The sequence below is a fragment of the Gavialis gangeticus genome, unplaced genomic scaffold, assembly GCF_001723915.1.
Source record: "Gavialis gangeticus isolate Ggan-Ray unplaced genomic scaffold, GavGan_comp1, whole genome shotgun sequence".
NCBI lineage: Eukaryota > Metazoa > Chordata > Crocodylia > Gavialidae > Gavialis > Gavialis gangeticus.
This window is the reverse complement of record NW_017728993.1, coordinates 55,441,641-55,459,809: the sequence shown is the minus strand read 5'-3', so window position 1 is coordinate 55,459,809 and position 18,169 is coordinate 55,441,641. Positions and strand designations below refer to the sequence as shown.

Genomic DNA, 18,169 nt, shown 5'->3' with positions numbered 1-18,169 from the left:
AAAAAAAAAAGGGTTTTTTTTTTTTTTTTTTTTTTTTTTTTTTTTTTTGGCTCTGTTGGTTTAGAATTTTCACTGGCAAGAGAAACAAAAAAATGTTTTTCTACCCCCCTCCCCCAGAATTCATCATATAATTGCAGTTAGTGTTACTTTTTTCTCCTATCCCCATTTAAAATATAATAGTGCTATTTCCAATCATATTTTGAAAAAACAGCTAGCTTATACATATTAGGAAGGTAATATAGAAATATATTTTCATGGGACTGGGTAAAATAGCATTCTTTTTGCAAATTTAACTTAAATGTGACATTCATTTTGTAAGCATTGTCTCTCGGATCCTTTTTTTCAATGCAGTGAGTATATAAGCAAACTCCTCAGTCAGTAGCACATGTACAACTTGCTTGATGTTAAAGAGGACAAACTGAAAAAATGTAAGGACAGTGGAATTAATTTAAAATGGGACATGTCAAAAAAGAAATAAGGGTGGTCATGAAGAGTAGTTCTTGCCCACCTTTGGTTACATCTGTTGGTCATGCTTCAGGGTTTTGTTGGAGAAGATAGCTACTGAACCATTTCTGAAGGGCAGATCAAACTTTCATTTAAATTAGTTGAATTAAAAATACAGAAAGTTAAACACATGCTTTTATCTGTTTTGAGAGTCAGGAATTTGGTCTTAAATGAAGTCATAGAATCATAGAATCAATGAGTCTTAGGACACGCATCTGGTGCATCAGGTCCCAGAGCCTACTGAAAACGAATTGCCATTTTCTTTGCGTTAACTAAAGTCTTCTTTTGTATGATTTGTTTCCATGGTGGGTATTAGGTGGAAATTGCAAATTCAAACATAATCCAGATCTATCTTCTTTAGGGGTTGGTTGATAGTAAGCAGCACGTTTTTGTTTGTTGGTGTTTTTTTAGTTATCTGCTGGGGTTTGTTTTTTGTTTTGTTTTGTTTTTCCCTACTTCCTGAATGGCACTGTTATAAAACATTTGTTTCTTTTTTTTTCTTGATACTTAGATGAGTACAGGATCAAACCAGTGGAAGAAGTCAAATACATGAAAAATGGAGAAGATGATCAGAAAATAGCAGCCAGGAATCAAGAAAACTTGGTAAGGACTGAAATCATCACTCATTAAATGAAATAAACATGATCATGCTTTTGTAATATACAGTGTGCCATACATTCAAACTACAGCTTGCACATCTCAAGGGGATTCTCTTGAAAATGTCACTGCTATCTATATCACTTCTATATATTGCTTGAATGGTAGGTGCAAAATATTACTTTTTTCCTGCTTGTCTTTTTGAATTAGCTTGTAGTTGATCTGGGGGTAAGTGCTGCAGCACAAACAGTATTTGTATCCACACCTTTGCAAATAGGTATATGGGCAGGCCATAATAACTTTGTCCCTATCCAGAGGAGTTTTTTGTAAATTAGAAATGTATTGGTATTAAAGAAATCACTTCAGGTAGACATCATGATTTATTTTATACTTTTCTTCTATGAATTTTGTTATATGTAAAGTCAGGAAGCCTGGGAAAGAAAGAGTTATGTAATTTAATGCAAGTCACGTGGATCATTCATAAGTAATTTTGCACTAGGTTAAATATTTTCTGATTTTTATCCTTAAACCTGTATTCTACTTAAGATTTTATGTGTGTATAAAACTAAAATTAGAACCAACTAAAATTAGGTTTCCTCTTGTTCTGTCAGCATACCTCTTTAGGTTTTAGTGGAGCCATAATGGCTCCACTAAAACCTAAAGAAACTACGATCCACCAAAGTTGTTACTGTTGTTATTACTTCACTTCGGTTGATTCGGCATAGAAAACAGATGTTGGTGACTTGCTTCAGGCTGACTTGTCAGAAGTCTTTTTTCCTTTTTGAAAGCTCAAAATAACACTTTTTTGTGATCTAGTTAAATTGCTCAAAGAAGTTTTATAGTAATGTAATTTGCATAAGCTACATTGAATGTGTATAGTCCCATTTCTTCAGCTGAGCTTTTTTTTCAGGTAGATGCTTTTTTCTACCTGGAAAACTGAAGGGAGGATCCCAAGCTGAAGTTAATGGATTTGTGACCATTTATATTAGCTGTGGATTTGCCCCTCACCATAACTGGGTGGCTTTTGGGAACATCAGCCTCTTTTGTATTGCTTGTGGTGACAAACTGCAGAAGTGAACTACAGGCACCTCCACCTACAATATGTCCATTTGTCTGTCAGGCATATATTTTGGAGCTTGTAGTACAAGGTTGCAGATGCATTATGCTAGTAAATAGCACGGTTTGCTTTCTGATGGGAACCTGCAAGGTAACTTATATTCTGCTTGAAGGCCACAGAATAGCACAGAATATCATTTCTCTGTTGTCTCTACTCCAGACTACATATATATATATATAGATATATATAGATATATATAGATATATATAGATATCAGTGTGTGTGTGTGTGTGTATGTGTGTATATACACACACGGATATGGATATATGTACACACACGGATATAGATATATAATATCCATATCCATATATAACACATACATATACTCCAGAGATAGATAGATAGAGTTTGCAGTTTTGAATTGCTGATGCTCCCTTAAAGAGCACAACTTTTAGCGTGCAGCAAGATGTTGCTGAGAACATCACCTTTTCTAGCAGCGTCTGTGGTGTATTCGGCGTTATCATCAATGTAAGCATGTTTGTTTGCTTTTCAGCTACTTTTAGGTAGTTCTGCTGCAAGAATTATCTCTAGTTTGGGAGTTACTGGGTTTTTATTGGCAAATATAAGATGAGCACTGATATCTGGCTTTGATTGAATAAAATTGAAAGATTCAAGGGACTTTACTTCTAAACTGGATTCCAGCACTAAGCTAGCAAAACTCAAGAAAGCAGGATTTCATATGAATGACAATTGGGAAGAATTTGGAACAGCTTGAGTTACTTTTAAATGTCTAGGTCGTGTGTTGCATTTAAAAACTAGTCAGAGATATTTTAAACTTTGTTTAATGTGTTCTTGTTGCAATATCTATTTATTTTAATGAACATGCTTATTAAGAGAGATCTTTGAGGAAAGATGCTTTGGGGTGTGTATATTGTTTTGATGGTTGTTTTTGTGAGGGATGGCAGTTATTTTGAAAAATGAGTTTTAAATACAAGGGTGAGGGAGTGTTATTGCTTCTTACTTTATAGGAACCTCCAAAAGATGTTGGAGGTCTTTAATCAGAAAGGATGTTTTATACTTGAAAGACATTTTTAAAAAGAAAATAGAAAAAAAGTTTTCATATTCAAAAACAATCTTTTTAATTTTTTCCATCTTAGTTCCATTAAAGAAAGATGACATCTGTAAATGTACTCAGTTTGCTAATCCAGGAAATAGTCAAATCATTGACATTTTTGATTTCTAAAGGTTTTACTAAACTTCTTTCCCTGTAGTAAACATGTTAAATTCATAGTTTAGAAAATGGATTAAGACAACTATCAATCAGGCTTTAGTTCTCCTAATCCTTGTAATGTTGCCAGTAAATTACAAAATCCTGACTTTTCATCAGATATTTGTAGAGATCCGAAATTTTAGAAGCAAGAAAAGGTCATGGGGGCGATCATCAAGCTGTGGTGTTTCTTGTTTCTTAATCCCGCATTTGAGCTGTTTTGCTATGATTCCCAAATCCACCTCCTTCTCAAATGAAGGTGTGTAGCTTGAGCTCTGTTGTATTTTTCAGTTATCTTAGGTTACATAACTGAGTCTGTATTAATTCAATTTAAGTGATTCTGCTTTTGAGTTACCTATTGTCAGCTAGCATCTAATTTTTTTGGTGTCATAATAGTGTTAATTTTGGGAGTTGTCCTAGTTTATCAAGCTCTTTTACTTTTGAAAAGCATCTCGAGTTTCCCTTAAAATCTCCTACTTTGCCCTTCCTCCTCATTTAGTTGCTGTGAAATGCTACCTCTGTGTCCCATTGTGTTGTGATCTCCAGTCATAGAAAAGTAAAAGGCTGTCCAGGTGCATAAGAGGTGGTGCCAAACATTGACTGGTTCTGAGTTTATACCCTGAGCCTGTGGACCATCCCAGATGTTTATTTCTGATGATCAGGTCCGTGTTTCAGTTACAGTAACCGTAGCTAAAAAAGGAGAATCAGAGTAGAACAGATCCATGCCCTGACAGTTCTCTTGCAAGCAGTCTCATTAGTCAAGTGGGACTCAGAACTTCATTGGGGAACAAAATTTGACTGAAACAGACTTTCAGGGCACATATACTATTTCTGTGTGCCGACCACTATAAAATCATTGATGTAAAAGCAAAGTTATAAAAAAGCTTCAAAAGCTGACATAAGTTTATGCATTCAGGGGCATTAGGGGGAGGTTAAATTGATTCAAAATGGGTGCCGGACAGGTAAGTCAGGATGAGGGGCTAGCGGGTGGCGGGGCAGGCATCACCCATTGGTGGGGTGAGGTGGGGTTCCTCCCCCTCCCCCGCAAACACATTCCCATCCCTCCCACCCCTTCGCCCACAGGATTTACTTGCTTGGCTCCAGCAGCAGCAAATGCTGATAAAAGCAGCTGCACCTACAGTGGCTTGTGGGATGGGGCTTGAGAGGGCTTGCTGGTTAGGGGCGAGGGGCAGGGGAGGCAAACAAGGAGCTCATGGGGAGGAGAGGGGGCAAAAATAGCCCAGTGCGAGGGACGGGATGTGGGGGAGAGGGGTGAAAAGAGCAGCCCTGGGGCTGGGGCCGGGGCCAGTGGCTGGGTTTTCCCAGCCCCAGGGCTGCGCTTGGAACGTGTATAGAAGTTCCACGCATTGGTTTAACCTAAATTGAACAAGTTTGATGCTACATGGATCCAGGTTTATCTTAAATGGGGTTCTGCTGTTTTTAGACTGGTTTGCATGTAGGGAACTTCTGTACAGTTACAGGTTTAGACTGATTGTTGGTTACTGAGACTGGGTCTGTGAGTATAATGTCAGCACGGGGACAAGCTAAGTTTAAATTGGGCGGCCATTTTGAATCTGAATTGACCTCCACAAATTTCTGTACTTGGTGGAAATGGAAACCTTGTTTCAGGCAAAGCCTGAGCCTTATGGGACTAATGGAGAGTTCACTTATCTAATAGATTTGAAGCAATCCTAACGTTTTATTAAAACCAGTTGAGATTTGTTTTATTGTCCATTTCTCTTTTGTGGATGTCACCCTAATTCACCTTCTTACCGTGATCATCCCTGCAGTCTCATCTCCCCTAACATGCACTGCAAATGTTATGTACCTCCTTTCTCAGCTGCATTGTCCTTGCAGACCCCATTTCATGTCACTGTCTCATAGGCCTGTAGTTACTGTCTTTGGATACTTCTGATTTACAGATCTACCTCACAATTCCTGATCAGTCATCTTCAATCCTGCATCTTGATCTCTCTCGTTGACATCTTCCCATATGTTCCTTGCTATTATATTAAACTTAATCTGGCTAAACTTGAAATCCTCACTTTTCCTAAACCTTCCTCACCCACCTTCATTTTTGTTACCGTTTATAACACTACCAACCTTTCCCATCACTCAGGCCTGTAACCCAGAGGTTGTGTTAGATTCCTGTCTCTTCCTTTTCCCAGACAACCTGGCTGTATATCTCCTCCATAACAGAAAATGAGACCTGCTGTACTTAGTGGGAGAATCTTGAGGTAGGTGCTCCGTTAACCAAACCTCCTCAAACCGCAGTACATTTGTAACCTACTGAAAAGGGTGAGCTGTGCAGGATTCCTATATGCACTTTGAATCTAGCAATGTGAGAGTGAGTGGTGGAAGTGAATTCTTACTGAGAATTTGTCCATGAACCCACTGCTAGGATATGGGCCTGATTCTTACTGTGAAGATGCAGTTTATGCATAACTTTGTGTAAGTATAGGTACACATACTAGCCAGCTAAGCCCCTAAAGTGACTGTTTGTACATTAAGGCATTTGATTTGTCCATATATGCAATTGAGCTGTGCTAGAAGTTTGCACCAAACTTAAAATCTGGCCAATAATGTCATTTACCTGTCACTGAATGAATTAATTAGTCTTTTATAAGCTCAGTTAATTCACTCGCCTGTTAAATTCGTTTGTGAATTATTCATTTATTAAATTAATTCTTTATGACAGAGGGTTGAACGTTTTTATACCAGTTGTAATCCCAAATGGAAATAATTGTATCAATTGCTATGCCTTTCAGATTCTCACTCAGCTAATGGGTCTAGCTAAAAGCAAAAGCAAGTAGTGGCCAGCTAGCATGTGTAATGTAACAATTCATCTTTACTTTAAAAAAGCATGGTTGGAAAGATAAAATCAGGACATGTTAATATTTTAAAAGCCTAACAAAGCCCTTGCCAAAGACATGTCTATCCATGGGCAGGTATGACTGGAATAAATAACATAATTTGCCAGTTCTAAAGACCCATTAATCTCCACTTTAGAAAGAACTCATTGTTTAGCTTGACAACAACATATTAGATGTACAAAAGTACAATCATAACAGCCTATTTAACATTCATAATAGGACTAATTTAATTGTTCTCATTTACATACTCACGGAGTGCTAATGGCATTCCATTGTGCAGTTTCACTACTGAGAAAGGTAAAATAAGGTGTGCTCTATTCATATATCTTAGCATTGTTTTCCCAAACTTAATAAGCTAAGTTGCTTTTTATTTGAAGCTGCGTGTTACATTGCTGATTCTTCTGAAAACCGAAAATAATTATAGAAGCATTTGTTTGTAGTGAGTAGTTTAATTCAATAATTTGTGTGCTTTGCTACCTGGATTTTCTTTCTTTGTAACTTCTGCTTGCAGAAATCTATGCTTGCTATACTTATTGCTACTAAGGAATGTTTGCTGGAATTAGTACACGGTATCATCCAAGCGTATCATAAAATGGCATAACCGTCCATCTTGACTTGAGGAAAGCTCAATCTCAGACTAAGCAGGAAAGTTACAGGTGAAAGCTGGGACAAGGTCACAGTGGAGTTTGGAGAAAATTGAAAGACAGTTGCCTCCACACCTTTTCCTTGCTGGTCTCACTTGGACTTTCATGAGGGAACAAAATAAGGTTTCTTTCAGTATTTAGTAGTTTCCCCTGCTGTTTTTGAAAATGTACTGTATCATCCAAACAAATGCTATTCTTTCTAGGTTATATTTTGAACATATTAGACCATATTCCCTGCTCAGTTGGATCTGCAAAATCATATGTCATTCCTACTTAATAGTTTGGAACATTAGTTTTCATTGTTCTCTACTTTATCGTTAGTCTTATCAGTGGCTACGTTAAAAATAAATATTATCAAGGAAAGAGCTAAATTGCATTAAAAATAAAAAATAAAAGAAAACTGTCACTGAAGGCATCTATTAAAATGTTGATAAACACATAATGTTAAATTTTCTAAATGTTGATCATGTAAATGTTTAAATATATAAACATAGTTTGTATATTATATGCAAATGTAATATAACGATATTGATATTTATGTTTCTGTATTATTAAATAATTTATATTTATAATTTATGCTTACAGGGGATTTAATTTAATTATTTGCGTTGGATATTGCTTTGATGAGGTACCAGTCACTTTGTTTAACTTTATTGTCGTATTTGAGGGGGGGTTGTTTTTCTTTTTTTCTTTTTTTTTTCTTTCTGGAAATAGGGTTTATTGAAAACGCATCTACAAAGTCAAACACCACAGTGCAGTTAAAGTTGGTATTTTTTAATGGTGCTCACTGGCTGAAGGCATTGATGATTACTGTTTTAAATTTCTATTTATCACCACTTTGAAGTACAAAGGTATAGGTTAAAGTGTGCTGGCTAAGTACTAATAAATGCAAGTATTCTATAAATACTGAGTATTGCTATACTAAGATTTGAGAGTTAACTTTCTTACTGCATTTTTTTTAACTTTACAGTCATGGTATGTTACAGAAAAACATTAGGTATGCTGTAGAACTGAGCAACTTTCATTTACAAACCAGAGCCTTCTCTTATTTGAACTGAAGGAGACATTTTTGCTTTGCCTGCCATGAAAAATGCTGGTGTGCTGTGTTGACCCTATGATGCACACAGTCTTTGTCCACACAGAAAATTACAACCACCAGCAGCCAGGTGTTCGTGTTGTTTTTGGCCCTTCAGTGTCTCATTTGGTTGCAAACGTTGACAGTAACAATTGCACTACATCATTTGGTCCTCAGAGTGCATTCTCAGTGCTCCTGCTTTAGTGATTAGTTTCAAAAGATCAGAATCCTGGTTTATGTACCTAACATGGCTTCATACAGGTTGTGGCTGCTCTCTGCCCTGCCTTGCACCCTACTCTCACCATCCTCAGTTTACAGATTTAAAGCCCCCAGTGCAACACAGCACTAAAACACTGTCTTAACGGCATATTCCTGAGATCTGAAAAAGAAAACAGAGTTTCTGCAAAGCAAATTACTTCCCTCCAAGGTAAAGCCTCCCAATTTTGCCACATGCTCTATCACCCAGACCTTCAGGCTGTAATGTTCTGTGACTGCAGGTAGAAGGAGAGGCATTGAGCTTCATGGCATCCCTTACTGGAGAGGTGGTTTGCCCCTGGACCACTCCTATCTTGGGGTTGTAGAAGGAACTGTGGGGTGGGAGAAATACTTTGTTCAGCTACAACACAAGGCAAAATAAGTAGCTTGGGAATCAAATTTTAAAAGTTGAAAAAACAAATGAAGATCACGAAGACAAACTCCTTATTTCCTTACACAGGTGACAAGACCTTGCACTATTATCTACTGGACCACCAGACTTTAGAGAAATGATTTGCAACCTTTTTAGACTCAACGTACCCTTGAATAAACTCGAGAGACTCCTGGTTAGACTCAAAGCACCCCTCAGCTCTTAGTTTTTACTCGCTTTTTGTCTGTGGAGAAATAATAGAACAATTTGTTTATGTTGCAAAGAACTCGGAAAGATCGCAGCAGGTCAAAATGTTTTTAACACTATGGATTCCTTTTTGAAATCTCAAGGTTTATGTTCTGAATCATGTCTGCACACTAATACAGTACTAATATTTTGTGGCACCTTTGAAAGGATCTCGGGGCATCCCAGGGTGCTATGATACCCTGGTTGAGAATCACTACCTTAGAGTCTGTCCAGGCACAGCTCCAGCAAGAATTAGTAATGCCCATAGAATGGCATTGGCAAGTGCAAGAGCATGGTCTTTTCAGGGCAGAACCATTTGAAGCTGTATTAGAGCAGACTAGGTAATGAAAGTGCCATGTACCACAGGCATATGACATATGCATTTGGCAGGTGGACTATGCTGGGCAATACAGGTATAACAATCCAAAATCCTGTGGCATTTAAAGGCAGTGCTATGCATGATCAGCAGCATACTAAGAGCTCCTGGAATGGGATGCCTGAAGAGAACGCATGGCATCCTTGTAGCTTATGCCAGTCCAACCATGTCACTACAAGTTCTACTGTTTCTCTGGTATAGATTTTTCTGCCTTAAATGTAAGAGTAAGGTTCGTATATTTGGTAAAGTGGCTGTTAGAGGGTACTATGTAAAAATGAATGTGTTTTGAGGATGGTGACCATTCAGTGTAGCAAAAGATAGTGGTGTATGTCTATACATATTAGACAATACATCATGTAATGTAGGGTCCCATTTGGTAACGTTCATTTGCTGCATAGGTTTTTCATCAGCCATCTCTCCTTCTCATCATCTGTTTCTCAAGCCTGCTCTCACAAAGGGGAAGATTTCTCTACTATGTTCAAGGTTTTAGGGGTCTTTTTAAATAACACATTTGGGGGAAAGAAGAAAATAGAAGCAACTTAAGTAAATTCAGCTATCAGTTAAAGGCATTTTTGCTGTAGACCAGTGGTTATCAACCCATGGTCTGTGGACCCCTGGGGGTCTACAGACTGTCTAAGGAGTCCACGAAACATGAATATGGTCAATCAAAAGTTTATGAATACCCACACCTACAATTCAAAGGGGTCTGCACCTCCATTTAAAATTTCCAAAGAGGTCTGCAAATGAAAAAAGGTTGAAAACTACTGCTATAAGCTACTTTGTCATGCCCAAAGTGATCTTCTTGGAAATGCACAGCAGTATAGTAAATAGATTTTTTTCTTGTAAATCTCCTTGGTACAGACCCTCGGTTGGTGTCCTTCACACCCACTCCTTTTTGACTTCAGGTTTTCACATGTGGGTGAAAAATATAACTCGCAAGATTTTCAGGTCAGTTTGTCTAATTTGGGGACTTTGAATTGTTGCTAGACCATTTACAGCTGTATTAGATGAGGAAGTAGTAGAGAATTTCCAATTATTTATAAATAGATTCTTTTAAACTTGTTTTTAAAAGAAATGCACTTGGAGCTGAACTAAAATGTAGACAAAAGATACTTTTGTGGACGTCTGTTGTTTTAAACACATTGTGCAATATTCCTATTTAAAATTCCCTATTTTATTTGAGCATTGCTATGATGCTCTTTTAAAAGATGGTTTCTTTTAATGAGCTTATGTCAGTTTAACTCATTTCAGTCATGGGTCATTGCATGTTATTTATAGATCAAAGTAAATTATTACATTAGGTATTATATTCTTTTCCCCACTCTCAATTCCAATAAAATCAATTTTAGGTAAGGGAGGTGTCCAGTTCTCTTTACTTGACTAGCATGTAAAGTAGAATAAATTCATGATATTACTGAATGTTTTGACAAGCCAGAAAATATATCTGGATATGAGAACAAATGTAGATTTGTGACGCAAATAACTTGGTTTAAATTAGTATCAATTTTAGGCTTCAAACTTCACTATGCAAAAATTTGCATTTTGCAAAGCATTGTTGATCTGTTTACAGCTTAGGATGTTCATGTTTCTTCTTGACTAAAACTTCACTCATTTTTAAAGGAGGAAATGTTAAAAAAAACCAAAAAACCCTCAGTGGTATTCTTCCTGTGGCCCTATGCACACTTTTATAGAGATATGCAGCAGCCACACGTAGTTATGCGTCTGCCAACATTTCTTAGTTAAAGTAGTTAAGGCTATAAAATGGGCTTTGGTCCTACTGGGTCAAAGTCATGTCTGTGCTTATGTACCTATGATTTAAGTGCCTTTATTTTCCTGCTCGTATGCCATGTTTATCGCCGTGTCTGTTTAAAATTTGTAAAATAAACCATTTAAAGAAGTTACAGTTAATTATGGATTGTTATACATTTAGCACTTTCACCATCTTGGTTCACTCAGTTTCAGATTAGTCTTTTATCCAGGAGAAAAAAAGGAAGAAATAATTTTCAGGTAAAGCCTTTAGCTGCCTTTATTTATTCTACTTTTGTTGTTGTGAAATACGATGACTTCGTAAAGTGTTCAGTTTGTCTAAGACCAAATAGACTGGGTGTCCAAACTGTCAGTTCCATTAAGCAGCTTCTACAGAGAATGTTACTGCTGTCAGGGCAAGTTTGCACACACTTAGCTCTTGTGTATCATTCTAAGAAGGGAGCATTTTCAGGGCCAGCCAGAGCTTTTCCAAGTACTGTTTAAACACTTAGTGGAGAGGCATTTAGTTTACTTCTGGACACTAATTGCTTTCTGTCGGGGGCAGGCTTTTCCTTTTTTTTTTAATGACTGTTTCTATCCATGGTTCCACCCAGTTTTGTCTCTGGAAAAGCTAAGACCTCTGAGAGGCAGAGAGAACAAAGAGCCATTTGTGAAACAGGAAAAGAGCCTCATTTACAAGGTCACTGTCAATAGTGAGCAATAATGCACAGGACACTAAGAACCGTTTTTTAATCCTCACATGGTTTAAACCACATAACTCCGTTGCAGTCCACTTGAGGACCTAGTTCAATAATTCTTTCACTGTCAGTCACTTTTAGAATTAGTTTTGCAAAGCAAGAGTTTCCATAAATCCCACCTCAAGACTAAATTGTGTGAGCTTTAAACACTGTTGCACTCTGACTGAAATATGTCAGATCATGTCAGAGCACTCCTACTATTATGAGATGTCAAAATTTGAAACTAAATATAATGTCTCTTCAACATTACTACTTTCAGTGCCATCTGTTAATGTAGAATGACTGGCAGCTGATTCTTATAGTCATACCTGATTGATACAATCCAGTGGGTAAGCTCCATTTTATAATCATGGTTTATTTTCTAAAAGAATGTTTAGAAGTTACCACTGTCTTGTTACCTAAATCCATGCTATAATGTTTTCAAACAGGTATGAATAGTCCAAGTGTCCCTGCCTTTTAGGCAAAAGTTTTCTAATGTACATCCAAGTTGGAATTACCTGTTTGTGTACCCTGAATAGATATGTGTGCATGTGCAATCTCCGCTTGAATATGTCCATTATGAACTTATCTGTCTGACTGCTATATACCATATTAATTCAAATCTAAGACCAGGATTTTTCCCACTTTCAGCATGGGGGGAAAAACTCATCTTACATTTGTGCACAAAGGAGGGGAGCAAGGGGCAGGTGGCTGCTGCAGCTCTGACTGACCCTGAGCCTGGGTCAGGACTAGAATCAGACCCAGAGCAGCCTCCTGTGCCATCTCCCCTGCCCAACCTTCACTTGCCCACTGCAGCTTCTGTCCCTCCTTCTCCCCTCTGCCCTCTGCTTACTGTCAGACACAGTTCAGCTCCAGCTGAGGCTGGATTCCCTGCCAGGCACAGAGTACAGGGAAACTCGTGGCCAATTAGCGCTGCCACTGCTGCATGGCCCAGCAAGGGCTGTGCTTTCACATGCTGTGCTCCAGGAGGGAACAGAGCTGAGCAGCATTTGATAACAGTGGGTAGGAGAGAGGGGCAGAAGGGAAAGAGGCAGAGACTGAGGGGAAGCTGGTATAGGGGGGAGGCAGCAAAGACTGCAGGGAACTGGGGAGAGAAGGGGCAGAGACTGTAGTGGGGTGGGCAGAGACTGAGGGGCAGGGGGGCAGGAAGGCTGGAGGGGGGAGCAGTGGGGGGCAGAAGGCAAGGGGGCCACCTGCCCCTGCCAGCCACTGTAGTCTCTGCAGTACTAATAGAAGGGGGGACAAATTTAAGACAACTCTCCAATAATTAGATTCTATACCTGGAAAATTTGTTTTAAAATGGTACATTTTACATATATAGAGATTAATTATAGGGTGTCATCTTAAATTCAGGGTTGACTTAGATTTGAGTAAATACAGTATTAGAGTAAATGTGCATTTTTTTTATGTGCAACTATTAGAAAAACTGAGCCATGCTATTAAGATTAATAGGATCCAAATTTTTGTCTGGCTCACTAGCTAGTATTCCTGAAAGTTTGCACTTTATAGTGCAGTAAGATACATAAGTAAGTGACTGACTAAGCATGCAAATATTTTCCATTTACTTCAGTAGGATGAGGTATGTACTTTCTGTATGCGCTGAACCAGGCCTTAAGTATTACACACAGCTGTATGTTCATATAGTTTTTATAAAATGACTTGTGGGCAGGGAGGATAGACATTCCTCCTGCTGTGCATTTGGCAATAAACAAATGCATGTTCTGGTGTTACTAACCCCACACATTTAAAAAAAAATCACAGACTTCTCTTCCCTACCAAAAACAGTCTAATCTAAATAAAATAATAATTTGAGGAGGTCTCTCTACTTGCAGGCTAATGTTGGAGCCCCAATGGAGAATTGTTATCAAGTTTTAAGAAAAACTCCAAATATTGAGGGACTTACTCAATATTTGGGTAATAATACTCGCACTAGAACCAGGAAAGTTGGCATCACTGATTTGTTTCCATTTCCAATCACAACATGCATACACCAGCTTTTCAGTGAGTTGCATGATAGGCGTTTTTTAAAATTCTGCTGAAACAGGAGTGTAGACAAGAATGGACAGGAATAAATACATGCAGAAATACCTGAAATAATCCAGAGTCACCAGCAAAAGAATACAACTCCATCTGTAGTCACAGAAGTAAAGTGTTAGCAGCAAACCCTGCTGTTACTGTACTGGAATAACAGCACTGCAGCTGCTGGCTGAGTCAGGCCCCTCTCTCCTGGCTGTTTTCCCCCTGCCCTTTGGTGTGATTCCTGGTTTCCCCATTATTTTTTGCATGCCAGAATACAACCTGGGCTCTTCCTGCCTGCTCTCATAGGGGGAAAGCCACTTAGAGCAGTGGGTAGGCCAAGTTACCTACCTTGTTCTCTGGTTAATGTTATTATATGATTGAATACCATTGTTTGGGAATAATAGAAGAGAAAAAGTATTCCACATACATAATGTTTTTAAAAGTAGAGGCATGGCATCAGTTTACCTGGAAAAATGGAAGGTTTCTGGTTAATTTGTTTCAGTCATTTCCTGCTGCTCCAGTACAGAATGCATGTGGGTTTTATCAGTGCCTGCTTAAATACATGCAACCATAAGCACCAACTTTTTGTGTGGAAAGTTTTATGCATTTCAGGTGACAATCCTCTTCCCTGGGGGAGCCAGGGCCCTTGGGCCCCCACATACTTGGACCCATGCATACAAGTTCCATTGACTTCAGCAGGGCTTCAGCCCATGCTTACTGTTTCGCACAAGCTGAAACACTGTCCTGAAAAGAGACACCTTTCTGAATCAGAGCTCTGATGGCAGTAGCCTCCCCTTGATCCCTGTGCCACTGTAAAACATTGCAGGGACAGTCTAGGACAGCGTTACTCAACCCATGGGTCACAAGAATATAAGGAATGGTCAGAAACAAACTGTAAAAATGGATCAACAAACTTGAAAAATGGATTCTCCTTTAAAGGAGAAACATGTAGGAAACTGTGGCTTTTGCCTTGCAGGCTGTCATAGTTCTAGCCTGCAAGGGGCTGCTTGGGGTCCCCCAGTGCCCCACGTACCCACCCCCTGCCCCAGGGGAAGTGGGTCAGGAGTGAGGGACACTGGGTACAGACTGGCCATTAATGTTTACAAATGGGTTCTGATGCAAAAAAGGTTGAGAACCACTGGTCTAGGACTTGGTCTGAACTTCCTTTCAGGTGGGCTAGGACTTGTACCGCTGAGGCACATTGGCTAAGGACAGAAATTATACATAAACTGGTATACATCATCAGAAACCAGTTCAAATTTGTAACACAACAGAAGTTCAGTGCGCATAAACCTCTTTCAAAATGACTGAAACCAGTTCAAGATAAACCTGGATGGATGTGGTATTAGACTTCACTGTTTTAGGTTAAATTGGTTTATTGAACTTCTGTCCCAGATCCCCTCCAGATTCAAGTTAACTCATAGTTCCACAGCATCCCATGATACTTTACACCTTCCCTGCAAACAGTCCCCCCTCCCCCCCCAATGTAGAGTGGGAGAGCTAGCCTTGGCCCAAGCTACAGCTGAGTAAGAAACCATGTTTTAGTGCCCTTTCCTGGCCTTTGGCCTCAGCCACCTCAAGCATGTGGCTGCATTTCTAGAATCAAAAGCAAATGTCTGTTCACTTGCTTATTGGTTCAGTCTACGCAAGTTAGACTAACCTGTGAAGCTTGAGTCAATTCAGCCTCCGGCTTTTTGACTGTCTGTGCTTAGCCTTGTAAAAAAATGGGTGTATTGATTGTGAAACAGTATTTATTTGCCAGTTGGCATATGGATTACATTAGTTCTTAATGCATATGCATGTAGAGGTAAAGTTAAAGTTGTGGGAGCCAACTTCACTTCTTCAGCCTGTGAGTACATAATTTTGCAGCTGTAATGATCTACCTGGGAGTGTGTTTGTGTGGATTAGAATGTAATGTTGCACCTGGAAAAGGAAAATTATCTGGGCACAGATCAATGCAATGTGCCAATTTATAGTTTGGAAAAGTTTGTTAATCTACTAGTATAACTGGAACTTGTCAGAATTAAGAGGGGGGTTTTTTCCCTTTGCTTTCAGGCACATTCTTCTTATGCAAAGTGCAGGTTTTGGGACTTGTCAGTTCATCTTTGTTTTGACTTGTTGAGGGCATCATCCTCTTTTAGCTGCAAAACAGTTTTCCTTAGGAACTTATATGACTGGTTCTTTCAAAGCTAAACTAAATAAGAAGGCCTTTAAATACTCAGTAAAATCATCTGCAGGTTGTACATTTACACTCCCCAGTACTCCAAACCTTAGACCACATTGCTAAGCAAAGGATGTAGTGGCATGGCGTTGGTTGCCTTTTATCTGAATCATGTTTTCTGTTCTTACAAGTGTATTATGTCTCCTGCAGCAGTGTGTCACTTTCATGAATACGCCTGTTACATATTTTTAAGATTGTACGTAAAAGGTCTGTGTGGAAGCAATTTACCAAGAAGCTTGATAGATATGAATAGAGTCTCATACCCATTACCAGTTCTAAAGGGAGGGATCATCCAGAATTTAGGCTGGAGTGTATGTGTGTGAAGATGATGATATTTGCAAATGTTATTCATTGGTTTTCAATGATTTTTTTCCTGTGGTGCATGAAGAACATTACTTGTACTGTGATTTGCCAGGTGTCAAATATCTCACACCTCTGTATCACCTGCCTTTCAGTCGGCATCTCATATCTATGAATTTTGCTGAGTTATACACAGAACCTGCAATTCTTCCAATAGTCATTAGCGACTGTCATTGTACACAGAGGACAGTTCTAGTTGCTAGTGGGGGCAGATGGAGGTGGAAGAGCAGAAAAAAAAAAAGAAATGGAAAGGTTGGGAAAAGCTGGTGGGAGGCAGAGAGAGTATAGAGGAAGCTACCTAAGACCTCAATCCACAGAACCCCTCAGACTCTCTCTACCCCTATTAAAGCTATCCTTTCCAGGAGCAAGGCAGTACAGCACAGGTACATACGTGACACATGTCCCACTGGTAACCTGTTGGAAAAAATAAGGGTTTCATTCAGCAAGACTATAAAGTAAAGCAGAGTCTTCCCTATCAGCATTAAATCTATATGATGAAAGATTAAGTAGTTCATTAGCTTGCAAAATAAAGACAGTTTAAAGCAAAATATCTCTGAAAGCTTCTCTTTACCACTGCTACTATTTTGGCCTATCTGATAATTTCAGTTGATGATAACTTCTTGATTAGTTACATAGAAGTTGCTCTACTGTATTAGGATGTCTAGCGTTATCTAGTCCAGTATCCTGTCTCTGATGGTTGCCAGCACCAGATGCTTTATAGTAAAGTGCAAGGAGCCTGACAACGGGCATATGTGGGATTATCTGTTCCGTATGAATGTGTTATCCTAATCCCTAATAGTTAGAAATAGGACTTTGGGGAATGGAGATCTTATTTTAGAAGGAAAATCCAAAAGGGCTTAGTTTATTTAGTTTAATACAGTCTGAGAAGAACTCAGACTGCTCTCTTTAAGGAGCTGAGGATAAATACCAGTGAAGAAATACATAAGCTAAAAGGCAACATTGTCATAAAAGTGAAACAGAATAAATGCATTCATTCAGGTCAAAGATTTAAAATAAAGTTTCTAACTATTAGTAACTGAGGCTCTGGAGCAGCCCTTCCTTCTGCCACTATATTAGTGGCAGCAAAATCTAGCAATTTTTAAAGATAGAACTTGACCATTTTATGAAAGGGATTAGGTGTTATTGCTGTCTGCTATTGGAGGGGACTACTTTCGGACCCAGAAGATCGCTTTCAGCCATACGTTCTTATTCCTTTAAAACTTGCTAAGTTCTCTGTCTTAACTATACCCTGTGATAGCGAGCTCCATAGTTTAATTATGCATCGTGTGAAAGTTATTTCCCCTTTTCAGATTTGAATTTTCCACCTTCCTATGTCATGGAATGTCCCTTCGTTTTTGTATCATGCAGTGTGGAAAGCAAAAGCTCTTGACCTTGTTCATCTGTACAATTAATTTGTTATATGCATTTATGGAGCTTCCTTTCTCAGGTAAACAATCCCACTCTTTTCAATATCCCTTCATATGAAAGATTTTTCTCTATCCTGAATTGTTTTCAGTGTTGTTGTTTTTTTTCTCTGAATACCCTCGAGCTCTTTATTATAAAATTTGTAACAGTACTTTTGTAGAAATTTTACTGTAGTAAGTGTAAGAATTAAGATTACTTACAGCAGTAAGAGTTGCAGGAGAAGAGCCTAAATTATTCAACTAAGCATCAAAATGAGTAATATGTATTGCACAGAATAAGAATGCTCATGTACCTTAGTGCTGTAGTACTCAGTGGATTTATCAGTGAAAGAACAATAATGTTTGTGATGCCCTTTTTAAGCCAGCAGTATGACCCC

At 38.6% G+C, this 18,169-nt stretch overlaps 1 protein-coding gene across 3 annotated transcripts in view; it reads left to right on the top strand.

The window, feature by feature from the left end:
• Positions 1-18,169, top strand: part of CUNH1orf21 (chromosome unknown C1orf21 homolog) — a 262,650-nt gene that overhangs the window by 132,537 nt on the left and 111,944 nt on the right. For all 3 annotated transcript variants that reach the window (XM_019501738.1, XM_019501740.1, XM_019501739.1), the window contains one exon: positions 1,016-1,107. In XM_019501738.1, the coding sequence (XP_019357283.1) occupies positions 1,016-1,107 (92 nt within the window). The remainder of the gene's footprint in view (positions 1-1,015; positions 1,108-18,169) is intronic.